Below are 27,772 nucleotides of genomic sequence, written 5' to 3'. Positions count from 1 at the left end.
GAGAGAGAGAGAGAGAGAGAGAGAGAGAGAAAGAGAGGCAGAGACATAGGCAGAGGGAGAAGCAGGCTTCTCGCAGGGAGCCCATTATGGGACTCAATCCCAGATCCTGGGATCACGCCCTGAGCCGAAGACACACGCTCAACCACTGAGCCACCTGTGCATCCTTGGACTTTGTTTCCTAAGCACTAAATGACAGCAAGAAACTTCAATCTTTTTTGAGAAGCTTTTGCCATAAATCTTCCGCATCTCACACAGCCACAGAGCTCAGAAAACATCCCATTAGTAAAACTCATCTTGGATTTGGGGTCCCTCAGAGCTCTAGTTTGTCATGTCAGATCCACACAACTGCTTTGCTGGTTTCTCTTTCACCTAGGAGCTGCCAACCTCCAGGATTTGCTACTGCCTTCATTAAACAGAAATTGCTAGCAACCATCAACTTCACCTAGGACAGATTCTTGCTTTTCTGGAATTGTGGCTCATTTAATCTCATTTCCTTCATGGTTTTCTGATGCTTTTTAAATATATATTTTTTTTGTAATTTTCTAGCTTTTTCTAGTTGTTCTAGTGGGAAGGTGGAACCTACTACATTTATCTAGAAGTTGAAGTCTCAGTAAATAGTAAAATGATCTTGTTTTCATTTGAGATCCTGTATCACTTATAGTCTTTGATTCATTAATCATATTCTTATATTGTTTTATTGCTTAATGTATGCTTGTCTTATTCCCTTGGAAATTACAAATGCTGAGGGAAGAAGTATTGTTTTATATCTTGTATAGACCTATCATAATATTGGACATGGCATAATTAAAAGCCAATTTGAAACATCTGATAGTTGAAAAAGCTAGTCTATGGGACATGATAAATATTCATCACAACTACAATTCTCCTAGCTTTATCCTTGTAAATCCTTGTCTAATCCATATATCCAGTTATCTATTCATATGTATACCCTCTCTCTTTCTGACCCCCTGCAAATTATCTTCATAAAACTCTTCTCAAGGACTGATAGAGTAAGCATATATGAAACAAATCTACAGCTTTTGCAAATCTGCTTACAAAAAAAGTGGCTCTTTGCATTGTTTCTTATCCTTTAAGTGTGAAATCCATCCAAGAATTTAGGGCAATGAAGGTTTATTTCTCTTGATAAACTCGCATGCTTCCTTCAATTAAGCAATAAGAATTCTCTAATCCATGTAGTTTCTTCTTTGCCCTGACTGCTATGAAAACAAGGGCTATTTTTTTTTTGTTCAGTGATTAGAGCTGCATGAGTGTGTGTAATCTGTTTTTATTCCTACTCCTTACCCCTTGTTTCTTTATGTGGTATGTGTTAATTGTATTGGCATTTTTGTAATTGCATATTTATTACAAGGCATACCAAATTTTGAAAATGGGCAAGAGTCTATATAATTATATAAAGCCAATATGATGGCCTAGAGAGCCAGAGGCTCATCAACTTTGACAAGAGTTATAGTTTTTTATTGCCAGGAGAACCAGGTTAGCATAATTCACTTAATATTTGCCAATTATTGAATCATTAGCACAACCTCATATGAATATCATCTATTTTTCCTGACTTGTATTTTTATTTATGAAAAAGTTTAAATATCTTTCCATGATACAAGCTCAGGTTTTGTGTGTTTAAAATTTACAGAAAAAGTGCCAAATTTCCAAAACTTTCTAAAGGTTTGCCAACATAAACTCTGAGAATTTTAAAGTATCTGAAAAATTGTTACCTTTTAAAATTTTACTAGAACAATAAGAGACAAAGATAAAGTTCCACCAGAGAATTTTATAAGCAAGAATCCAAGATTTGGGACATAATAGGCTATAATATCAAAGCTTTATAGATTTGTGGAATAAATGGGTTAGAGAGAAATTGATAACCTTTTAATGAGGAAATTCTAAAATTTTCTTTTCCATAACTGTAGTTAGCATTTGGGCACAAATGCTAGACCAATGGCAATTTCATTTCATTTTCCAGATGTCAAATAAGCTCTGCCCATAAGAAAGCAGATTGTTAATTCCATTCATGTATGTTAACCCAATAGAAGACAACATTGCCTAAAGGATCATTTCCAAATAAAAAGGACAATTTGTGTAATTATTTGGGGTATACTAGTAATGATTATAGTACTGAATCAAACTTAGGTTCATGCAACCACCAATTGTAGGTTTAGTATGTAAGGCAAAATGAATGTTCACTGAGGGCCAATGTTGGAGCAAGTTGAATAGAGCCAGTTCTCTATGTAAATAATTAATTACTTAAATATGTCCTGTGGTGGTTTCTCCAACTTTCTACCAAGACCACATTAATTTATTAAAAAAGTTATCACAACAGTGATTTTTATAAACAAAAGACTTTATTTCAAATATATTTTACAGTTTGTGTGTAATTAGGATTGCTTTCCAGACTCTGAAATTTAATACTAAATTGAACAGGCAATGTACAAAATGGTGGTGTTCACTTAGGCCTACTGAATTCCTACATTTGTTCTGGTAATTTCTTTTTTTTTTTTTTCTTTTTAAATTGAATCAGTAGAGATATCAATAATAAAACAACTTTCATCCTCTTGGTTATGTTTTGAATAGCAATAAATTATCATTCCATTCTGTTGTCGCCTGCATATTTAGAAAATGGCAGTAATAGGGGAGTAAAATCTCGTGAATCTGGACCTAACTGAAAAATGATGATCATTGTGATCAGAGCTGAACTGGTTCATTCTTGATGGTAAAAAATAGTTTGCTAAGCAAATTGGTAGAACAAACAACATTGTAGGACAGATGTTTAGCCTGTTTAAGAAAACATAACTATTTTTTAAGAACTTTCAGCAATACTATTTCATACACTTTACATACTAATTACAATGCTTACTTATAAAACAGGTCTTCTCAGCTAGCTATTAGGTTGCTTCAGCAACTCAAGAAAAATAAATCTTTTTTTTTTTCATAAATATTCTTTAACTCAGACTTCAGACTAATACATGCTTACCTTTACCTCCATTGCTCTAACTGAGGTTTCAGTGATGGTCTTAAGTTATAAATAGGGATGATTGCTGAACTTTAAAATTTGGTAAGAATGATAGTGTCCTGATTTCTTAAAAACACATATGTGAATGTCCTCAAACACCAACAACTAAAATTGGCAAAATTGATATAAATGAGAAAAAGAGAATGGGTTTCTTTTCACTATTGCCAGTATTTTTTTGGTTGTTCAAGGCATTGGCAGTAAAAAAAACAATCCATTATTGCATGCTAGTCCTAAGTATTCCATAAGAAACTAAAAAAAAACATAAAGGTCAAGAACAAAATGCTTCTAAATTGAAGTATCACAGAACAAAACTAAGTGAACTTTATTTGGTAGGAAAGAGAGGAGGTGGCTGGGACTTCACACCTGGGTGGGCAGGTGTGAAGGGCATAACCAGACAAGACTTTTCCTTGTCTACCTACAGTTAGCACATCCATTATGATAATGCTGTTTTTTTGAAGTAACAGGATGAGACTGTTACCAGTGTAGCCATAGGTGATCTATTATAAACACTGCATGGAATAGTTATCTCTTCACTTCTTCAGTGGAAATTTTCTTTTCAAAAGAACCTCAACTCTTTTTGCAAATACTAAGTGGGTGTAGCTTTGTGTGGTTCTGCTATATTTTCAGTGTGCCCCTCCCTTTGTACTCTCAAGCCTCCTGTATGGCCCATGAACAATGCCAGAGCAGAGAGACAAGGATAATGGACGAGTATGGTGCCGGTGGATCCAAACACAATCTATGAAATGACAGATGGAGACCTCTTTCTAGAAAAAATCAAATTCTTGCCTCTCACTGACCCTAACCTTCAAGGTTTTCAGAGAGGCTGAAGGTTAAAGTATGGTAGGCAGCAGGATCTGAAAAATTTGACATTTCCATAGTCAATGGCAGAGGAAAATAGCCCCACCTCCTGGTGGTTTTGAAAGATGAGCGCATGCAGCATAATTATCTGGATTCATTAAAAACCACAGCTTTAGCTCTATCCCTAGAGATTCTGATTCACTACATCTGGAGTCAGGCCCAGGAACCTACACTTTCAACAGTTAATTCTGAAGCAGGTGGTCTATGGACCAGAGTTTGTAAAATACTTCGGTTAAGGGATTACAACTAGTAGAGAATATCCTCTTTATAGACTTCCCTTCTTTTCATTTGAACCAGGTACCATCTGATCCAGCATCTTGATACTTGTTTAAAAACCAAGCAAGCAAGCAACCAACCAACCAAGGAAACAAACAAAAGCCCCTAGAGGAACCTGTTACACATAGAACTATAAGGATAGAAAAACATTATACGGTGGAAAAGGTGAGCAAAAATGGTCATCGGAAGGAAAGGAGGCTTCTCGTTTTTCACATTTGTTTAAAAAGTTGAAGGTAGAATCCAGAGCTAATGTAAGAGTGTTGAACAATTTAGAAATGTCCATTATTCTAAATTAGATGCCAGCAAGGTGAAAATTACAGTTCCTTGTAATTTCAAAATCTGAAATTTACATTTTTTTCTATACAAACAACAGGATAAAATATTAATTTCAAAATGTAGAAACCCTACCCCAACGATAGCATCAAGCTTAGGAAAAGAATATTAAAAGTGCTTCAGGCTGTAGGATTTTAAAGTGTATGAGACTCAATTACATAGGAGAGCAGTATCTTTTGACATTATAGTGAGGCTAGATCCCTGTATGAAGAGATGCATTATAAAAAAGTCTGGTGGTCCTTCTTGCAATGTCCACCGCTAAGAATTAACTCCTTAGCTCTCAAAGTCAACTTCAGGAAGTGGGGTTATTTATATTGAAATCTAAATTATTTTCCATACTTTTACTCTTTCCATAATAAAACTGAAGATTATACCTTCATAACAAGAATTGTGAAAAAGAAACACAGTATAATAGGTAAAGAACACATTTGCTGTTTTATTGGTGCCTTGCATGGCAGTAATACTGAAAAAAGAGAATGCAAAAACAAAAAACAAAAACAAACAAAAAACAGGTTGGTGGCAACCCACATCTTTTTTTTAAGAGTACATAAACTCCTGTTTTATTTTTATTGTGGCATGAATGGTAACATAAAACCAAAAACATGAAAATATACAACTTATATTACACTATGTGTTATGAACAAAATATAAATCTATAACTCTATGTTATATTTACATAATTATTTATTTTATTAAATTTCAAGTGAGATGGTAGGTTGCACATACTTTGTTTTAAGCTCCAGGCATTTGATTGTCTCTCTTCTACTTTTTTCCCATTTTTACTCATAAAATCCGAAATGTTAGAAGGACTAAGAGCTTTAGAGCCAGTGGAGCTGTATAAATACTGTTTTAGTGAACCAGTGACAGAAACACTGGGAAGGACAGGAATCAATCAGTAGAAAACTTAACACAACATCATCTTCAACTTGGGAAACTGATAGTTATAGGAAATTTTAAAATTAAATACTGTAAAAGCCTGTCTAAACAAAAACGTATGCCCTATAAGACAAAGAGATATCTGAACCACTTTAAGTGGGCTTCATAAATTTCCTTGCAGACCCCATAATTTTTATTTTACTATGAACTTGATAGACAAATATCATATAAACCTGTTTGTAAATATACAGTTGTTTATTACAATTCAATAATTTACCCATTAGGATGAATGAAGATGTAATTATTTTTTGATGTTTTAAATGTGTTATATGAGATTTCCTCTAGGAACAGTAACAACTTCTGGATTAAGAAAATATCTGAAATTGGGACCACAATATAGTTAAGGATAATTTTCTTTAAATGAATTAAGGGAAAAAGTCTACTCTGAAATCAAAGCTATGAAATAATTTCATCAAAGAAAACTCTTTTATATTTGTTCCTTATAAGAGGATTTGGTTTCAATAATAATTATGTTCTTTGGGAGGGATTTTATTCGTGGTGAACTCTTAAATGCAGATGCCAAATAAATGTTAACAATTGACTGAACTAATTTAGGTATAAATGTACTGAAGAATAGTTTTGTGTTGTATCCAATTGCAGTAACTGGCCAGATCATGGTAACTTGTAAATGAGCAACTTCAACTTATTTTCTCCAGTGATGTTCTCTTAGATTCCTATTAAAACATGACTATTTTTGTAGGAACTGGTTACAATAGCCATAAAATGAGAGTTCAGGCAGGATTATTCCTCAGTACTGGGAGGGGTGCACGCGTGTGCACGAGAACGAGAGAAACAGAGAGAGAGAGAAAGAGAGTGTGAACAGGGAGGTAGGAAAGGATACAGAAGGGAAATGTTATCTTCATTTCAGTTTGATCTTACTCTCATTTCCTCTCCCTTAGCTTTTTTGATCACCATGGGGCACGGAGAAAGAATACAAGGTTTTAGGATCCTTTACAAAAATGATAAACCAATCGAATGCCAAAAAGGCAATGTGTTAACACAGTAAGTTGCTATTCATAGCACCTTTTATCAAATGACTTCAGAGCACTTTAAACATCAATATGATTTTTTTTGTTGTTGTTTTCTTTTGGGGGAAAACTAAGGCAAAGAAATTGAATGAATTCCGGTGAATTCTGTATCAGAATGAGAGAACAGAACACCAAGCTCTGGACTTCCTGTTTTCGTCCATGCGTGGTGTAGTGTCTCTGACATAAACCTAACTAAATAAAATTAACTTCTGAATTTCAGCAGTTAAAGGTCACCATTAACAATTTCGTTTTCCCCTTCAAATAAAACAAAATAAAGAACAAACAAAGAAGACCAAACAGAAGTGTTTTGTCAATTCACTGGTAAGTGTGTTAGAATTGGTTTCAGCCTGTGATTGCCCTCAGTGGCATCTACCTGGAGCTAAAACAAAGTATTCTCGTAGCCCAAAGTCATGAAATGAAAACAAAGCATTTTTATAACGTGGTGTAAAATAAGTATCCAGCAAACGTGAGAGGTGAACCCACATAAGTCAGAAAGAATTTGTTAACAAAGACAAAGAACAAATTTTTAAAAATCTGTTTTCACATTGTACATAGTAACGATATAAAACGAGTGTCTATTTTCTTTTCCTTATCCAGAGTGCTTAAAAACAACAAATAAAAACAAAAAAATTGGCTCTAGATGACTGTGGCAATTAAATAACTAAATGAGTGATGAGAGCATAAGTTAATTAAGATTGAACATGACCCTCCTATTCACTCCTTTGTATGAAACACCAGAACTTGACATTGTTGGGGCCAAATTTTTAAAAAGGAGAAAACTTATTAAAGGAGAAGTAAAATTGTGTGGGTGAATGTGTGTGTGTGGTGTGTGTGTGTGTGTGTGTGTATAAATATATATATATATATGAGTTGGAAGATGGAAATTTGTTTTAAATATCTAACAGCTTATTGGCTGTACTTCCAAATCAGAGGAGAATAAAATAGAGAGGGAGAAATAAATTATACATAACTTACTAATCTGGGAACAGCTGACCATTATTATTATTATTACTATTATTATTATTATTATTTTATCATCATCATCATTACAACACTAGCAAAAAGAGGCAGTTCAAATGAAAATACAGTCATCAAAAACAAACAGAAAACGAAACAAAATCTCTGACATGCAGGATATGATCAGCTCCTCCAAGCAAAACCCCAGAGCAAGTCTTTTGAGAGAGAGAAAAATAAAAAGGATTTTTTCTTATTTATATGTAAATATCAAACTTTTGGGTCAGGTTGGAGCGGTGGGATAGGCAAATGATGACTGGAGTGAAAACCATAGCACATCCAAGCTACTGGTTGGAGTATTTACTGTCTGATGCTTCAGTACAAATAATGGCAATTGACTTTAAATGATTTTGCATTTATTTGTACAAGCCCTTATAACTGCCTTGGCATTTGGCTGGCAAAACCTAAATAACCAGTTCTGTCACCATCACTTGTTGCTCTCTGCACATACTCTGTTGGAACCAAAAATTGGACTTCAGTGGATTCATCTTATGGCGAGGGAAGATTAGTGGTGAGGATCACTGGGTTCAGCCAGGCTCCATTTTGTCGGGCTGCCATGACTTTTAATCAAATCCTGCTTTTTATGGTATGGGATGCACGTGGCCCACAGTTATGAAATGCAAATGGCCTCCGCCTCATTTCATGGAGAGATGAAAAATACCTTATAAAATCATCAGTTCCATTTCCTGATCAGGAAAGGATGGAATGTTGAAGAAATAAGCTAATCCTGTGTTTCTGGAAAATGGCCAAATATATTCAAGGAAAACAATGATTGCTTTGCTCAAAGTTATCAATAGGAAAAACAAACAGAAATCATTAAATAGCAAACATTAGAGGAACCAACTGACCAGGAAGAAGGGACATCTGGGAACAGTTTGCTAGTAGCTTCCATGTATACATGCACACCTCTATTACACAGGGCCGCTTGATCCATCCAATAATCATATTAGAAATTTAAAAATATAATTTCTGAGCCCTATCTTGGTTGTCATTTGAAGTGCAAAGTCAAGGTCAAGGTTGCTTCCAGACCAGTCACTTAGGAGGATGTGGGATTTCATCCCCAGATGTGGGTTTAACTCACAATGGTTCAATGTTATTCCTATTAGTACCATAATCACACACATACATACACACAAAAATCCAAGATCAGAAAATATTTTTTCTCTAAATTTCTTATGTCTCTCTCTCTCTCTCTTTTCACCTGAGAACAGCACCTACAGTTTCCATTTAAAAAAAAAAAAAAGTCAAATCTCACCAGCTGCTGGTATTTCAGGTTTTTCAAGGGATTGTCTAAGATATAACACTGTCCTAACTTAAGAAGGAACAGGAAAAAGGAAAGGAAAAAAAAAGAACTGGGTCAACACTTCAGTACAAATTTGGCACTTGCTCAAAGATGTAGTGTGGTGTGCAATAGGTAAAGAAAGTCCTCTACAGAAAATAATTGCTTATTTTGTGGTGGATAGCAAGGAAGTTAAAAACAGGCTCTTTTTCCCTCTTCCCCCCCATGCACAGACTTCCATCTTTAAAGTATAGAGATGGAGAAGGTGGAGAGAAGTAAAGAGAAATTCATCTTTCTTTTTTCTGTCAGGTGCATTAAAAAAAAATAAAGGAAAGGAAAGAAAAAGAAAAAGGAAAAAAACCCAGAAACCCCAAAAAACAAAACAAAACTTATTTCTTTTTTAAAAATTGTAGCACAAAACAACAAAACACATTCACAAGCCACTTGTTGGCACTGTGTACCTGAGTGAGAATTTCTAGAACATTGTAGAACAAACAGCCATAAAGTTTATTAAAAAAAAAAAAGTTGACGGGTAAGACTTCAGTGCTTGGATGTAGCAGCTGAATTACTGGCATTATTTTACCCATAGCTTATTTCAATCTCTTGTTGTTGATATTGTTGTTTGCTTGTATTTTTTTTTTTTTCCTTTCCAAGCCTTTTGAGGCTGAGGTCTATTAGTCAGCTGATGTCCCAACTATTTAAGACTAACAGTTAAAGTAACAGTCAGTGTATGAGAAAGTTAATGTGCTTGGCCACTGGTAAGGATGAACCAGCTAGGGCTTCTTTAAGTCCTAAGGTCATAACAATCTTTTGACCCTTATCAGTTGGCTTGTCCTGCAATATGGTTTTCACTGTCACTCCCATAATCTACATCTGGATCATCCTCTTCCTCATCGAACTCATCATAAATTTCTCCATTGATGTCCTCAGCCTGTATCTCCTCTTTGATATGTGGTTCCTCTCCTTTCACACCGTAAGTGCTCTGGATAACAGGCATCCCAGGCTCCGGGCTGCTGGACACGCTTGAGTGCTCCGAGGGCAGGTGAGGGGAGGGCATTCCGGCCATGGCGATGGCTCCAGGGTACACAACACCAGCAGTGGCGATGGGGATCTGTGCTTGTTGCCTGCAGAGAGGAATTCCCCCCAAAAAAAGAACCGTGGGTGAGGGGAAACTTAGATGCAGGTTTTACTAGATAACGAACTTGCTCAGTTTGTCCAATTCTGTGATGTCAATACCTTACTTCTGTATAGCGCTTTACAGATCACAAGGCATTTATATGTGTTACCTTTTGGATTCTTAAAATAATGGTTTTATTACTATCCTATTCTATGGGAAAAAGAAACCCTGAGATGCAGAAAGCTTAAGCAGAATTTGACACCAAGTTCATTTTTCCTCCACTGTAACACCCAGCATTTTAAGAAATAATTAAAGATAATGCAATTTTCATGGAAAACCCCTAAAATATTGATAGTCCTCAAAATAAAAGCGTATTGTTCAGAACTGACCAGTATCACATTGTCCACCTGGTCCCTGCAATAGTTGGGGGGATAGGAAGCAGGCCAGCCTCATGGGTGTACAGCTCTGCAGCTATACAAGGCCCTGGGCTTGGAACGACCCTATGCTTGGTTTAAAGTTCTGTTGCCGCAGTCTTAAAATCCTAAACTTTTTAACAGGAGCCCCACATTTTCACTGCACTGGGCTCTACAAATTATGTAGCTGATCCTTGTGGGAAGGGATTAATAGATGACATTCAGTTATGCCTTCTTTCATTCATTCATATGTTTACTATTTCCTCAGTGTTGGGTTTCATGCTCAGCTTTGCGAAGAGTCAGGCACTGGGATATAAATCAGAGGCCACTGGACAGAGCAGGCAGGCTCTTTCCAGGGAGGACAGGGCAGACTTTAAAGGTTTTTTTCTAAGGTATCCTCTGGCCATTTTCAGAACAGTATTTTATTATGCTAAGCATCTCTCCGGAATCTTACTGACTTCTGTTCTAGATATGAACATCTTTATTTCTGTGCTTTCTGAGAAAATCCTGCAGAAGCCATGAAGTTGCAGGCAGCATAATAGGACACCATAGGCAGCCTTGCCATAGGAAGCAGGGTAAAACCTCCTGAGAGCTACATTCTTAATTCAGAAGAAAGCTCTCCCATTCACAACACCGTTGTGCTCTAAATAGAGTTGCCACTACGAGATCTACAAAGGTCACGGTGTGCCTTGATAGCACCCAAGTCCCTCTATATTCAAAAGCAAACACTTCTGTTGAAATCATTTTTGTGTTGTATTATCTCAACAAAGATGTTGTGGAACTTGTCAATGTGAAGCCCTGGAAGTAATGAAAATCAACAAGGGAAAGAACCCACAATACTTCTCCGTTTTCAATAGTGAACTTCAGAACTATTTACTTTCAGATATTTTATTTTTAAGCCCGTTGTTAGGAGAGTTCATGCTAGAGCCATTGTTCTAGGCACTTGGAGTCACTTCGTATGGAGGTATTCTTTGTCAGGAGCACGTGGGGGACAGTCAGGATCTTTTTCAAAATGCTGCCTCGCAACCAAACAACTATGCTGCACATCCCATTACATATAGCAAGAAGCATTCTTTATGAAAAAAAAGACAGAAAGGCCCATACCCAACATTGAAGTATTGTCGCATTTCCTGCCGCCTGTTCCGCATGATTGCCTTGTATTCACCAATGCGCAGCTTTTTGCCATCCACGAGGCAGGTGCGCTTTGGCCTGGGCTTGTATTTGTAGTCGGGGTACTTCTCCAGGTGCTGCTTGCTGAGACGGGCTTGCTCTTCATAATATGGCTGTTTCTCTAGGTTTGTCATAGCTTTCCAGCGAGATCCTGGGAGAAAAAGAAGGTTGAGATACCAATTTGCACAGCTGCTCAGGTTCCTAAAAAGGTAGAACTGAGAACAAGAAAATCTAAAGTAAAAATGTTGGCCCAAACCCAGAAAGACATAAAAATATGATTGATTAGCAAACTATGACTCAAGAGATGAGATCCCATGAGAACAGAGGTGTTGGTGGCTGTGTCCGCAAGGAAACTGTGTATCCAAAGATACAAACACGGAGCAACCTATTTTTTTTTTAAATTTTTCTTGCTGGAATTAATAATTTAGCCAACTGAGTATATCATATATTTAAAAGCTCATGGATAACTTAAAGAATATACCTTTCATTTCCATGGTACATCATGATATAGTTCAACTGTGAACTAAAAAGCTATGCAAAAATTTATTACACATTTTCAATCTGTGGCTAATTATCTAGTTATGGAGTAGTTTTACATGGGGGCACATTACTTACTACAAGGGTTTCTAACATATGTTATATACAATTCTCCTCAAAATGTTTAAGTCTGCTTTTATGAATGATTGCATTTAAAAATTCATTTCATTAAAACTTTAATTACAAAAAATATATATTAATGAACATGCACTCAGTAACTACTGTGTGCTCGATACTGTGCTAAAAACTTTATGTAAGTGTCTCATTTTTACCTTCCACTGTAATCCTGTAAGGTAGTTATTAACATTTATCCTATTCCATAGATGAGAAAATTGAAGTTCAAATAGATGAAGTAACTTACCCAAGGTCACACAACTATTAAACTGTTAACCTGAGACTCAAATTTGGGTTCGATGTAATTGAAAGTATGCTACAATGTATGTTTTTACATACCTAGACCCACCTATCTCTGATCTAGCAGAGGTCAGAATTACAACAATAAGAATGTATGGGGTCAGATTTTTCTCTTAATAAAACACTTTCAATAATATATAAAGATGTCATTTCTTGTGACATAGTATGCATTAATAATATCAATCCCAATTGATTTTCCCCTTCTTTTCATTTTTGACTTAGGTTTGAATTCAACTAGGATTGAAAAAAAATGTTCAAAGCTTAATTAAAAATATTTATGCTCATTCTCAATATAAATGTGATTTAAAGCTTTGATTCTATTACTGTGGCTATGTATAGTAGTAAAAGTAGTAGTGGTAATAATGTTTCTTAAGCATGTGAGGAGAATCTATTTTCAGATGAAGTGTGTTTATCAGTAAGTAATCAGCTCAACTCTGCTCAAATGCACAAAGACCAAAATAACTGGAATTGGGAGTTCCCTACCAAATGTGTTCTGGTACGGAAGTCTTTACTTGCCTTCCAAAGTTATCTAAGCAAGATCTTAAGGCTTTCAAATGGGTTCATTATTCAACCATAATTCTGTTATCTCAAACGCAAATAGCTTACTGATAAACAGTTCTTCCCTAAAAGTGCTGACAATTCCTCAACATGTACTGTTATACGTATTAAAGAAATATGGTAAATAAGGGACGATACTCTTCCCTTAGAATTCTTTCCTATTGGAACAGATGTTGCCTGGGTGGATATATCCATGGAGGTATTAACAAAAATGTATAAACAGATTTTTTTCCAATATAGACAGCCATTATAGTTTATTCTATTTACTACAGAAATCCAGATTATGGTTCAAATAATAGAGTTTATGTTTCCATTCCTTTCTCAAACTTGTGTTTAAATAGCCACATCCAATAATCTGTAGGTACAATCTCAAACTCTATATTGCCCAACATTATTCTCTAGAGGTACTGAAAACCATTATGTTATTCTCAGGGCAAATATAAATACAGGTAAAGCTATAATACTATTGAACTAGAATGAATTCTTTTTGGGAAGTTTCTTACAAGTATGTACAATAGGATTTTAAACCTCAGATCAGGGAGTGCCAAAGTGAGCTTACCAGAAATAATTTACTTAAGAATCAAAGCAATACACTGAAAGATGGACCTATAATGGTTGACTTTAAAATGTCCTAGCTTTATTATTAGACAGAACAAAGAAACTAGCATTCTCATTTAGAATAGGATTTGCTAGGGGTTCTTCTCTAAGTTTAAATGTTCTATAAGCTCAAAAAGAATACATTTCTCTATGGAGAGGGAATGTTTATGCCTCATAGTACCTGCCTCAGAATGTTATAACTCTTTTTAGATTTCCTACTATGTGCATCACGCTGTATTAATTATTGGATATGCAGTGGTGAATCATCATGTTCCTTATCTTCTTGAGGCTCATATTCCAGTGGAGAGGAAATACATTAAGCAGCTAATTCAAAAATTTATTATTTTAATTACAGTTGCGGAAAGTACAGGAAGCTATAAGACCATGATAAGAAGTTGAGAACAATCTTTTGTGGGTCAGGAAGGCTTTGCTGTGACTCCTTTAGGAATCAGCCAGGAAGAGCCTTCTCTGGAGGAAGAACAGAATGGTCAAGTGGAAAGAGGGATTAGAGGAACTTAAAGAAAGTTGATCTGGCTGAAATGCATAGGAAAATATATATGTATATACACACATATATATGGTAAATAAAAGATATATATTTATATAAAGATAAAATAAAGATACATATATGATAAAAGATGTGTAAATTCTCAAATTGGCTCCTAAATCTAGAATGAACTGGTATCACAAAATATTTAGACATTTGATAATGTAATTTCCCTGGAAGTATCACTAAATCCTAAATTACATTTTAAAAGCTGGCCATCTCATGGTTATGTCTTTTTAAAATGGAGAATTAAGTAGCCTACGCACTGTCTGTAGTTGGCAAAATGGCTAACTCTTCTGTTTTATGACAGTGCAGAACAAATAGTGTTTTGATTTGGTGGCAAATGCAGTTTTCATTTTTTAAAGATTTTATTTATTTATTTGACAGAGGGGGAGAGAGAGAGAGAGAGAGAGAGAGAGAGAGAGAGAGAGAGAGAGAGAACGCAGCAGGGGGAGGGGCAGCAGGAGACAGAGAAGCCGGCTTCCCACTGAGCAAGGAGGAGCCGGAGGTGGAGCTCGATCCCAGGACCCTGGGATCATGACCTGAGCTGAAGGAAGATGCTTTACGGACTGAGCCACCCAAGCGCCCCCAGTTTTCATTTTTTAGTAATGACTCTTGAATAGGGTCAACCAAAGGACAGGTTTGGTTTTGGTTTTAATGGTTTTGTAGGTACCACATCCAGTGTATATAGCTACGATGTGAACCCAGGGACACTCTGGATGTGCCTTCTAGGTCTCTCCAAAAGAGATGAAAACGTCTACTTGATTTGGGCGTGGCTGGTTCCTTACCCTGGACCACATATAGGGAGTAAGCTCCCTGCGTATTTCAAAACACTGGCCTTTTACGATGGAAAAATGCAGAAGGACATTTGGGTATTTCTCCTGATGATAAAGAGGAATATTTAATAAAAAAAAAAAAATCTGATATTCAAAATAAGAACAACAACAACAACAAAAAAAAACAGTCTTGAGAGTACTCTTTTCCTTTCTAAATCTGGCAATACAATAAAAATGAAGTTTGAGCTGAGCAGCATTGTCATCTCCATGGGGTCTGTAATGAATTTGCACATTTTACTCCAACTACTGTATATCTAATCAGAAAAAGATGTCCCCCATCCCCTGATCTAGCGCCAAACAGTAAAAGGTGATTCCTTATGTTAACAATTTCAGCAGAATGGCTTATTAAAACCAGATTTTAGGGTATTATAAAATGCTTAGAAGCCCTTTAAAATGTCAACTAGGATCCCTAGAGACTACGTAAAATGTCAACCCAGCTCAAGCGCCGGTTTTAAGCAGAATGAATTAGCAGCATGCTGTCGGAGGCTGTTATCCAAAACAATCAGTAAAGAGGAAAACATCAAGCTTTCTTTGTACTTTAATATGAAATGGGCCAGTTAGAATGATCTTGTGGATATTTGAAGATCACTTATTTATTTGAAGCAATGACCAAATATTGAGGTCCCAAACCTCAGGTCCCACCTCAGTAGTTTTTTTCCTGCTGTATCCTCAATGAACACAATTCTATGGCAAAGTCTAAAATTAGGCAGCACTTTTTTTTCATGTAGTCCATTATGTTGTAATCATACGGTCATTCTAATATTCTTGTCTTCAACCCAGAAAGAAATTCTTGCAGTTAGTCACATGTCTCCTATAAAATCCTTTGCTGCATTTCCTAAAATATTTCATATCATCAAAACGGTTATTTCTCTTTTACTTAGGATAAAGTTTTAAGCAGTGATTATCACTTTTCCAGTATTTAGACAAAAGTACTGAATGATATAAAGACACTTTAAACAATCTTAGTATTTAGTTTTCTCATTTTGACATTTTGGGATTTCTAATTTTGTGATAATGGATACATTAAAATATGGAATATGCTTACATAAAATATTTTATTCTTTTCTAGACTTTTCCCAAATGGAACAGGTGTGAGATCTTTTTAAAAATGGGAAATTTCATATGGAAGGTAGGATATGGTCATAAAAAGGAAAAATAGATCAGAGATTTTAGAGATGTAAAAAATGTCCATTTCCTTTATCCGTAAATGTTCACATTTTCTAAGCTTCACATACTCTTCTTATTTTTTGTGATCATATTCATCTAAAGATCTCAAAATCATTTTAGATGAAAATTGAGACATAAATTTAAGTGGTTAATGGTCTTTATTTTCTTGGTTGTTTTGATCTCATTACAAATGTACACTGTGGACTGGGTGGCATCTATTTCCCCCAGAGTAGTATGAGAATGTGAGAATATGGGAGCATAAAAACACATGTGTATGTTTAGTAACTACTTTTAGATGATCAGTTACTTAATGTAAAGGGATAAAAGAAACACCATACTTGCATTAAATACATGTAATTCCAAGTGCATTATGGATTCTAATAAAGCTTTAGTTAACTTAGAGAAATGTTACTTATTTGTTGAAGCCCAAATTTGGAGTTAGGTGTTCATATTCTATTTTTGTTGTTTAGCTCTTAGAAGTCAGAGAGTAAGTTAGGTCGCTTAGGTTATCTAGTAGCTGGCCATCACACCATCTGAAGATGAAGAAGATGAAGATGATGATGATGTCAAGTGAACAGCACAAAGGAAATGGAATTTTCCCTTCCTCTATCTGGGACATAAACTGGTATACAGTAGGCCTCTTTATAATCATTACCCTTACCTCTCACCCATCTTTTCTGTATGCTTCAGTGTCTATGTATGTAAGGCAAATAGTGAAGTATAAATTAAAAATTGCACCACATGCTACATCCTCTTGTGTCCTGACAATGTAAACTGATTTTCAATTCTAGTCCTGGAATAATCATCACCTATACCTCCACCCCTACCACGTGAAGAATACTGTAATCCAAAGGAAAAAAATAAATATAGTCAATACCATTATCAAGTGGCTCACAGGAAAATAACTTTTTCTTAGTCTTAGCACAAAATATTTCTAGATTTTAAAGAAGAGAAAATATTACAAAAATTAGTATAGAGACACACAACTAAATTAGCTAAAAAAAAAAAAAAACTAGGCCTATTTCTCAACACACATAAAATATCTGTCATCAGAAGAAAAGCCTCAATTAATGGTGCTTATTTTTTAGATAAGCAGATCACATGAACTGCCTGGCCTCCAAAGCCAGTACCTTTCAACAGCTGCAGAAAGCAGAGCTGTACATTTATTCCATACATCACATAACCATTAGTATGTTTCTTACCCAATATCTTGCTGATGTTGGAGTTGTGCATGTCAGGAAAGGCTTGAAGGATTTTCCTTCGTTCATCTTTAGCCCACACCATGAAGGCATTCATTGGACGTTTTATGTGGGGTTCATTGCTACCACGCCCTCTGGATTCTCTATAAATTCTTGATTCTGAGACTCCAGCACTTCCTAAAAATAGGGAACATTGCTTTGTATGAGTGTTAAGACTTGGTAATTCTCTCCTTTGTATTGTTATTGAATATTTGTCTAGTGAAATATGTATTCAAGTGTGTTAAAATATAAATATAAAAAGTACATCTGATAAGAATACTTTTGTTTCTTGAGACAGAATGCTTGTTTATGAAGTTTTTGTGATAAGCCCTATAGTGGCAATTGTCATATCTGCATTTTTAATCCATTTCTAATATATTTTTCCTTTTATTCAATGGATTATGGACTGTGTCACCATCAATTTTTAAGAGGACACAAGAAACTTGAATATGTAATCTGTGACGCAAATTGGAAAGAGAATAGTTGGGGCATACCAATAGGCATTCTGGTACCATAGAAATATTAAATAGATGAAGGATTTCATAAAATTGTGAAATGCTAATCTGTTTGGCATGATGGATGACCACAGGTAAGGATATATCTCTGCTACCTAAAGACAGCTAGAACAGTAGCCATGACCATTTTCTCTCCTGAGGTAACATAAACAAAAATGCTGCTGAATAAAAATTTGAGGTTAAAATGCAATATAGAAATTCTTCTGTAATGTGTTTGGCTTTTCCTGGCAATTTTGTGCTAATAAATGCATGAACTATGCTGACACATTAATGATAGCCTACTCCTCAGAAGGTATCTAAAAATGGTAGGGGAAAAAAAAAAAGAACAGTTACACTACTATGGTTTCCTAAGAAGTTCACAGCCTCATATTTAGGGGAAACAAATAATATATTTATTTTCCTGAATTTTCTCCCTAATGTCTAAAGTTATGCAAAGGGATCCACTGTAAGTTCCATTCTGGTCTGCAAGACTCATGATGATAAAACATGAACAAGAGCCACAGTGGAACCCTTGGGAGCTGCCTTCGCTCCTCTAGGCTTCACGTGACTTTGCGAAGTTTCACCAGAGTAAACAGCTTCCAGAGATACCTGAGTTTAGGCAAAGAAGACCAAGAGGAGCAGCAAGAAACACAGAACTGCGATACTAAGTTTTCCAGGGGTGTCATAAGGAAATATGGAAGAGATGTATTATTTTGGTAGCATATAAAATTTTGAAACAATTTGGCATTTCTAGAGGTTGTATCATTAATAAAAGCGCTGCTTTTTATTTCTTCCCTCATATCTCTCTTCCTGTTTTTTCTCAATTAGAAGGAATGGGAATCAACCAAAATAACCCGGACCTAAAGACCTCTAGAGCAGCAAACAAGAACACAGCATACCTGTTGGTGGAGTTTCACATTATTTCTCATTCATAGTATGCTCTTTGGTCTGATGAAGATTAGAAAATATTTGCATACAAGCATGACTGAATTTAACAAATAACAGCAACAAAATCTTGATGTTTTAGTGCTGATTACTATGGGTATATTTTATCATGCTAATACAACTTAAAATTTATGAAATGTGTTATTACCGGCAATTGTCTTTTTATTGACAAAAATGAGTGCTAATATATGGCAACATCTTTCTAGAATGGGGTTGTAACTAGCAAATGATCATTTGCACATCTGCTTTTTCTTGTTCTTACACCTTACAGCAACATAAGCAATAAAATGAACATTAGGCAACTTCATCAAAGCTAAACAAGCTCTTTATGTGTACTTAGGCCAGGTTTATCTTAGCCAAGTGAGGAAGAAGATAGAAGGAAATGTTTGGATCCAACAGGCCAGGAAAACACTGACTTTTGTTGGATATCCAACTGAATAAAATTCAGTTTTGATAAAATTATCTGCCTAAATGCTCAAATTTGGCTAGTCTCTTGGCTAGGACAGAACTGGACTTAAAAGTGGAATTGGCCCAAGGCACAGAGTAGACAAGTATGTATTCTGGGGAATTCAAGTCAACCTCTGTCCTAAAGTATGCTTCCTAATGGTTTGCTCTGGTGCAGTCTTTTCTATATGCAGGGAACTCTCTACAACAGTAACAAATTTGAGGACAGTGCTCTCAAAATGCCTGTACAGCACTTGACACTAGAGGCAAGTTCCCAGGAATAGTGCTTCCTTCTTTTTCTCTCTTTGCTGTGTTATTAAAATTAGAGTGTCAATTTAATTAGTTGTCATTGGGGATGTTTAGGAGGTTCAGAAATGATGCAGACAACAGAACTCTCGAGGCATGTAAAGAAAGCATGAGGCTGTGAGCTGGCATTCTAGTTGGGTTATAAAGGGGAGGGAGGACACTTGATTGTATAGTAGACAGTGTAAGAGTGAAGGGTTCCAAAATGCAAATGTATATATATATATATATATATATATATATATATATATACACATACATATATATATATGTATATATATACATATCCTGAAAATGTCCATTTAGTATTGGATTTTGGTCAGAGTTTGACAAATTAAAGCTTGAAAAGAGAGTATCTGAGAGTATTTGCTTCAGAATCATGCCATCTTGAATCCAAGACCTGCCTCTAGTACTTATAGCCCTGTTATCTTGGAGAAAAATGATTCAAAACTCCCAGGGGTTAATCTCTTTGTTTGTAATAGTATTTATCTCACAGGTTGTGCTAGAAATTAATGAGATGATTTATGCAAAGCACTCAGCAGATTGCTTGGCACGTGGGAACTGCTCAGTACATGTGAGCACTTATTGTAATGATCAGGTAAAGGTGGCTATCATATATACTTTTTAGTAGTTTTAACTGGCACTAAATTGACACTTCTGCACACTATTGGAATATATATGAACAATTTTCACAAACCATCAGAATCTCCACTCATGTTGAAATCCATCATGGCATGGCTAAATTTTCCTTCTTCATTCTGTTTAACTGCCAGTTGCTGAGTCAGACTCTCCAGTGTTGTTTTTTCCTTAAAAAAAGAAATTTATAATGAGAGCTCAATCTGGAAATTATAATTATTCAAAGACATTTTTTTCTTGGGCCATATATAATACATTAGCTTCTGGGAGGACAGAATGTTGATTTATTCACCTTTGCACATTCAGCACATTATGCTGAGGTAATTGAAGCAAATGATCAGCAGGGTTTCTGAAGGAATTCTGATTCTTAGAATCCCCAGTACAGTCTTGGCATTTGGGTTTGGTACGCCTAAGGGGTATATATGCTGGGATCCTTGGAGACAATCTTCCTAAATCATAAAATGTGCAGAGAAATTTCATGAAAGCAACCTGTTTTACAACATTTGGAATGCCTTTAATTTTAGCCAGACAGTAGAAGTATAGGAGTGGCATGGGGCCCAGAGAAAGTCTTCCAATAGTCAGGTGACCAACTGATAGAAACATAATTCATAGTAGTGCCCTCTGGTTGCCATCTCCCTAAATGCCATCTGCATTCCTCATGCAAGGGTAATGAAGACGTTTAAATATTCATTGCTAATTGCTTGTCAAGTCTCTGTACATTCGATGTGAGTGCCTGCTACTTGGACCACAATTTGATTTGGATTGCTAAGCCAAAATATTGAGTTGGCGAATTATTTGAGATACAAATACACCAAAATTAGATCTGCAAAGACATCAAGTCATTTAAAAGCATGCAGTGCATCATTTGAATTCATGGAGAATATGGCATTACAAACTAAATTATTTTCAAGGAAAATATAACACCCAATTTAAACCACATGAGATATTAAACTATTTCCAATTAAGTAATTGGGTGATTTTATGACAAGAAAAAGCATACAATGAAAGGTTTACAGCTTTTTCTAACACCTTCCATCATGGCTCTGAGGATGACTTGGTTCCAAAATAGTTTTAAGAAAAGCATCTATTGGATTTCATAAAATTTTCTCACGTTGTTTTATAATTATTTACTTCATTTTCTGAGGAACACCATCATGAACTGTACAAATGAACCACATATACTGCAGGATAGCTATTGACACAATAAAATGTTCACAGAAAATAATCAACTATTTAAGATAATTGTATTACAGGTAAAGGGCCCAATTAATGTTCCCACCAAGAACCATTAGGGTATTGATATTCCTAATATAGTACATGCTTTATTTCTGCAAAATCTTTGACAGTATTACAATTGTATGTACTAGATAAAAAATTCTCTCAATTTAGTGGCTTTGGAGCTCCTATTCATCAAAGTCTGTACATGATTTAGTAAAAAAATATTTAATTGTCAATTAGTATAAAACACAGCAGGGAAATTTGAAACAAAATAGTTGATATCAACTCTTGTTCTACAGGATTACATAGTACTAAGTTGAAATAAATTACATATTTAAAAATGTAGGATATGATTTAATTAGTTTGTGTGAAATTGGTATTTTCAGCTGCTTTATATGCTCTGGATTTCTTTTCCTGAGAGAGTCTGCTGTATATATTCAGCTGAGAACAGGAGCATCAAGGACACCAGCTTAACAGACTCTTTATAGTAAATGTAGCTGTTAAAATAGAAGACAGTTACATTAAAAATAAATAAAAACCACACATTCCATCAACATGATATGATAGTCTCCAGTCAATGAAGACTTTACTATTTTTGGGGAATGTTCTAGGTATGGATTGCCTCTCAGGTTTTGATTTAATTGTGTATAAGGCAATAATGCTATATATTTTAGAGAGAGTTTTCCATTCTGAAGCAATCTTTTCAGAAGAAAAAGCAAAATGAAGGCAATTGGAGTAGAAAGAGGACAAGATGTTGAGTGACCTCTAAGGTTCTGAGTTCAGCTGTATGAATCTAGTGCCATCTTACCAAGAGGCTAAAATTAGCAAATGAGGTCAGGAAACTAACCATGAGTTTTTACAGTAAGTAACCTCCAATTATCTACCCCTAAAGTACACAGTATAATAAAATTATTTAATTAATTACCCAAAATGGAATTGACAATACTTCCCAAGAGTCTGTGGGTGGGAGACAGCGGAAGTCAACAGGGTAAGCTGCATTGTTTTTGTGATCCTTTGCAGAGCTAATTCTCAGATATGTGAACAGGGAAATGGGATGTGACTGAAGGAATTAGAGGGTTTGTGGTGTGTGCCTTTAATTAAAACATCTTACAACAGCATGTAAATAAAAATGGTAACATTGGCACATTTTAAAAACCCTTGATGACAATAAATTCAGAAGATCAGAAGGAATTGAGGTAAGGGGGCTATACTAAAACCTAAGTGGTTATATGGTAAATATACAGTATATAAAAATACAATGGTCCTGTGGCAAATAATTACCATATAATCTCATATGAATATTGATTTTATAGCAAATAAAAGTGTATATTTAGTTCTTATGTACAGGGGTATATATAAATCTTTATGTGGATAGGAGTTTAGATAATATACTGAAACGCCATAAGAATGAGTTTAATTTAAAAATAGTTCTCAAAACTTTAAATTCAATCTATTTAGGTATATAGGAGGAGAAAAAAATCAGCCAAATGTTATAAAGCATGAATGCTGGTACCTTGAGAAGATTCCCCTGATCCTATTCCTTCCAGTTCCACCATCCCTGGCTGTCCCCTTCCCCAAAAAGTCCACTTATGCACTATCATGTCTAAAATTCAACCACTGAAGATTCTGTTCCTTGGATTAAATCTTTACTGAAAGCCTCTTTCCAAATGTGCCAACATTACTAAAAAAAGGTAATAGTTTGATTCTCAAAGCTCCTATAATTAAATTAACCTTTTCTAAATAGAGGTACCTGAGGGCGCCTAGGTAGCTCAATGGATTAAGTGTCCAACTCTTGAGATCAGCTCACATCAAGATCTAAGGGTTGTGAGATGGAGCTCTGCCTGCATAGGGCTCTGCACTAGCCTTAGAGCCTGCTTGAGATTCTCTCTCTCTCTCTTCCTCTACCTCTCCTCTCTTATCCCTCCCCTCTTAATGAATGAATGAATTAATAGAGGCAGCAGAAGCAAAATGAGTGCAGTTTGATATCAGATAGAAAGGGGGTACATGGGAAGATGTTGAAAATGGGAAACACTTAAGAAACTGAATTTGGGGAAGCAGATAAAATGCTGATGGGCACAAGTGATAGTTTTTGTTTTTGTTTTTGTTTTTGCCAATTTAGAATCTTAGTCATATCTGGCTCCAATAAAAAATACATTTTAAGAATTTGTACAGAAAGAGAACACCTCATGCCCCCACTTTAAGATCACTGTTCTTCAGCACAAATCCCATATAGCATTTTTACTTTACTGCTCTTCAATACTATCCAAATGCTGATCTGAAACTGGCAGATTCACTGATTTTCTCTCCTCTACCATTTTTCTATCATAAATAAAACAAAAATAAAACAAATATAAGCACATTTAAAGAAATTATTGCTAAAACTCTGAAATGCTCTGAGTAACCTCAGAGTAGAGGGTACAAACATTTTAATTGCTACAAAGTAGTCAAAATGAAAGAGTCTTCAGAATTTATAAATAAGGATCAAAAAGATTACCTGTACGCTTTCTCTCTTGAATACAAATTAGCAATCGGATAACAATAAGATTTCCTTTGGAATGAGGACTCCTACCTGGCTAATCAAATCTTATACAATACTGTAGGTTTATTGAGTTCAAGGGGTAATGTTAGGTTAAGTCTATTTTTACTTGACAAATCTGGTCCTATGTCAACTGGAACTAGGATCCAAATGGGTTGTATCTCATCTACAGAAGAAAACAATGTCTTAGATCATACATATTTTGGGGGTCAAAAAATGATTCTAAAACCCAGCGTTTAAAGAAGTATTATTACTGTGCTAATATTCACATAGGCAATTTGGCAGCTGGTCTTAGGCTCTAGGGCTTATTCAGTTGATTTGAAAACAACACATGTATTGTTTGTGCATGACACCAAGCTATGGTGGAAATCAACAAGGAAAGCCAAGAAATATCTAGAGATGTAAGCAATGAGTTGATTAGAAGTAGTCAGTAAAGATCTGTACATTCTGAATGGCAAAAGACCATAAGAATTAATGAGAAGAGGACATATTTGAAAATATAGAAAATGACCCATAAGGAAATAATGGGTTTGGGGATCAGAAAAATCCTTAACCAAACTCTGTTATATGTATTAGCTATGTTACTTTAGAAAATTATCCTCCCTGAGTCCCAGAATCCTAATTTGTAAATGGGGTTTAAATATAGTGATAGATTCTCATCAACTTAAAAAAAATCAAGATATCTATGCTTTTAATATCAGGGGAAAAAGTCAATGAGGGAAATTGAAAAAGTAAAGATTCTTCCTAACATATATGAATTACAGGAATAGTTAGCTCAATCTCAGTGTTAAATAACTTGCCATGGTTATGACCTTTTTTTCCCTATGGCTAGAGTAGTGAACAAATATGCATTCAAAAGGAGAATTTTGCTAACAACTCCAAAAATTGTTGAGATATTTTTTTCATTTCTCTTATCTGTCATCTACAACAATGTATTTAATCTTTTCATTTTCCATTTGATGTCCAGCATGATGGTTTACAGGTCTAGTACATACTTAAATTGAAAACTTCTATTCCATTACTTCAACGTATACAGAAAATAACTAAAAATTCACTGTTTATAAAGGCTCAAGCGAACATCCTGTGTTGATACTTCATAGATCAGACAAAACAAAATAAAACAAAAAACACACAAAAACTCTGTTTTAGAGGAGGTAGATATTTCCTTAGTTACCTAATCCCAGATTAAACAATGCACAAGGAAATGGTTCCTCTGTTACTCCTTGAAATTGGGATCCATGTAAGTGATGAGCTTTGCTCCCCAGCAGACACATATACACAAAGAGAGATGGGCTGTGGATCAGCTATCATAATGGACATCCCTGAAATAAAGCTCACAAAGCTATAAAACTCATAAAAAGCACATGCATGAAATGACAGAATAGAGTGTGACTGTCAAATGTTGACTCAGTAACAGTTAAACCCCTTCTGGCTGTACTTTTTTATGGTCTACTTCTATACTAATGACACAGGAGGAAGATGAAACAAAAAAGGTTTTTAACCCTCCAATTATGTGAACCTCACAGACCACCAAAGAAGATGAAAGATTATTTATAATGTCATAATGATTTATCAGTTGGATATTTTTCTCATCAGCATAAGCAAAATACAAAGAAATAATGCATATGTCTACCCCCTCAACTTCTCAGTTCCACCCTTGCTTATTGAGAATGCCATTTTCTAAAAAATAACCATCCACTTACATAATCTAACAGCACAAATAGGAGAAAAGGCTTTCTTGTAAATTGTATATAAATTATATACAAATATATTTTCTCTCTCTCTCTTTCACACACACACACAGACACCTTCTCTCTCTCTCTCTCTCTCTCTCTCTCTCTCTCTCTCTTCCCTTCAAGACTAACAAAAACCCAAGTTGAAGAAATCATTGACTAATTTTACTTTGGTCAAATGCAAATGTATCTATTAGAATATTTCTAGACACATTGGTACTCTGAAATTTGGTATCCCTTGGGAATATTTTCCATCAGAGAATCAGTCATAGAGATATGGGAACAAAGGGGTTGGAAAGATCCATAAATGGCCTCTGGTCTAGTCATCTACAAAATCATCCTTATCTAATCTTGATGTCTTCTTTTTAAAAATCCAGAGATTCCCCTAGTGGAGAAAATCATGAATTAGAGCACATAATTTTGTTCCACAACCTAATTTCCTTTTATGAAATTTGGGAACCACCTTCAGGAAGTGTTTTCTGAAGCATAATTTCACCTAAATTTCTTAGAAACTTAGTTTCCTCAGGCAATCTGGTCAAATTGAAATGTACTGGCAGATCATGTTTTCTTAAAAAGTATTGTGAAGTTGAAGATAGATGAAATGGTTTTGAAGGAAACACATAGTTTCTATGAATATAAGTCTTCATGCAGATGAATAATTTTCCAAGATAGTAGCATGAATTGTACATAAAATTGATGAGTCCCTATCTATGATTTTTAAAGAATTTATTTTATTTTAAATTTTTAATTTACTCATGAGAGACACAGAGACAGAGGCAGAGACATAGGTAAAGAGAAAAGCAGGCTCCTCACAAGAAGCCTGATGTGGGACTTGATCCCAGGAACCCGGGATCATGACCTGAACCAAAGGCAGCCACTTGACCGCTGAGCCACCCAGGCATCCCTAAAGAACTGATTTTAAAGTAGGGGAATTATTAGAAAGTTAATGGCAATTAATTCTAATTTATGAAAGAGAGGAATTTGAGGAACAATGACCTGAGCATGTAATGTATGTTCCAGAAAAGACAGAGCTGATGGTTACAAAAATTAGCTAAGAGCACTTAGCAGAGGATGTAGGGTCAGCAAAAAGCCAGTATGGATTCATTAACAAAAACAATATTGTAATGACCTTAGTTTATTTTTCTATAGGAAATGTAAGGCAGTCCAGGGGTATTCAATGGCTATAATGTTTTGTACTTAACTCAAGCTTTGGATTATGTTCCTATCAATATCCTTATTGTCATGATAGAGAAATTGCATAGGACCTCGAAAAAGAAAGGAGATGGGAAAACTGGGTAAAAAGCACCAGTCTTTAAAGATCTTAAGAATGAACTTATTTAAAAAAAGAATTAAGTCCTGTTATTTGTGAAAAAAGGGATAGCATTTGGCCATATAAAGTCAAGATATACAATGCTGACCAATGGCTGAAGTTATCCGGTGAAATGTAACAAACCACAAAGAGTTGTGTAATAGTCAGAGGTGTCTGTCCATTAAATGAACTGCCTCAAAATGTAAAAAACTTCCCCTCTCTGAAAATTTTCAAGTATTGAACATATGACAACCTGTCTGGCATATTAAAAATATTGAAGAGGAAATTCAAGGCCCTTTTCATTGTCTTTCAAACCTGCAAATCTATGTCCTACTTTACTGGACATTTCCTAACACAAAACTAAAAGATTTTGACCAGTGTATAAAACTATATATATTTTCTATCATAAAAGAAAGTTTTCTCAAAAATTTTTAAGCTTCAAACCGTAAGGGCACTCCATTCATAACTGGCGATTCCATATCGTTTTCTTAAAGTCAAGGAAGATATTTCAAATTGTGAAAAAACATAGTTATTGAGATATTTTGTGAAGAGACTGTCAAATCCACACAGACAATCAGAGTCACAGATTCAGGTACTTTGTGAAAGACACAGTTATATGCCCAAATTCCACATTACTAATTTAGTCCTTAAAACAGAAAACCACCGCCAGGAACAGGAAGAAGTCACTGAGGCCTGGAGGATTAATGCACAAAAAAGCCACTCAAAGGAATCTGTAGAAAACAGATCAGTCACAAAGAAGGTACACATGAATAGTGTCATGGCAAAATACTGGTCTTGGCTTATTTGT

General features: G+C 35.2%; 1 protein-coding gene across 48 annotated transcripts in view; it reads right to left on the bottom strand.

Moving 5' to 3' along the window:
- Window positions 1–4,911: 4,911 nt before the first annotated feature.
- SOX5 (SRY-box transcription factor 5) overlaps window positions 4,912–27,772 on the bottom strand; it is a 995,306-nt gene continuing 972,445 nt past the window's right edge. For 46 of the 48 annotated variants that reach the window (XM_072765770.1, XM_072765744.1, XM_072765748.1 and 43 more), the window contains 4 exons: window positions 20,230–20,338; window positions 17,311–17,484; window positions 11,387–11,603; window positions 8,700–9,876 (listed from right to left, as the gene is read on the bottom strand). In XM_072765770.1, the coding sequence (XP_072621871.1) occupies window positions 9,573–9,876; window positions 11,387–11,603; window positions 17,311–17,484; window positions 20,230–20,338 (804 nt within the window). In that variant the 3' untranslated portion in view covers window positions 8,700–9,572. Of the gene's footprint in view, window positions 9,877–11,386; window positions 11,604–17,310; window positions 17,485–20,229; window positions 20,339–27,772 lie in introns of all 48 variants that reach the window. The other 2 variants (XM_072765775.1, XM_072765752.1) reach the window with 1 other exon arrangement.

Source organism: Vulpes vulpes, chromosome 8, assembly GCF_048418805.1.
Source record: "Vulpes vulpes isolate BD-2025 chromosome 8, VulVul3, whole genome shotgun sequence".
NCBI classification, from domain to species: domain Eukaryota; kingdom Metazoa; phylum Chordata; class Mammalia; order Carnivora; family Canidae; genus Vulpes; species Vulpes vulpes.
The sequence above is the reverse complement of the archived record's forward strand: the minus strand, read 5'-3'. Positions and strand labels throughout refer to the sequence as shown.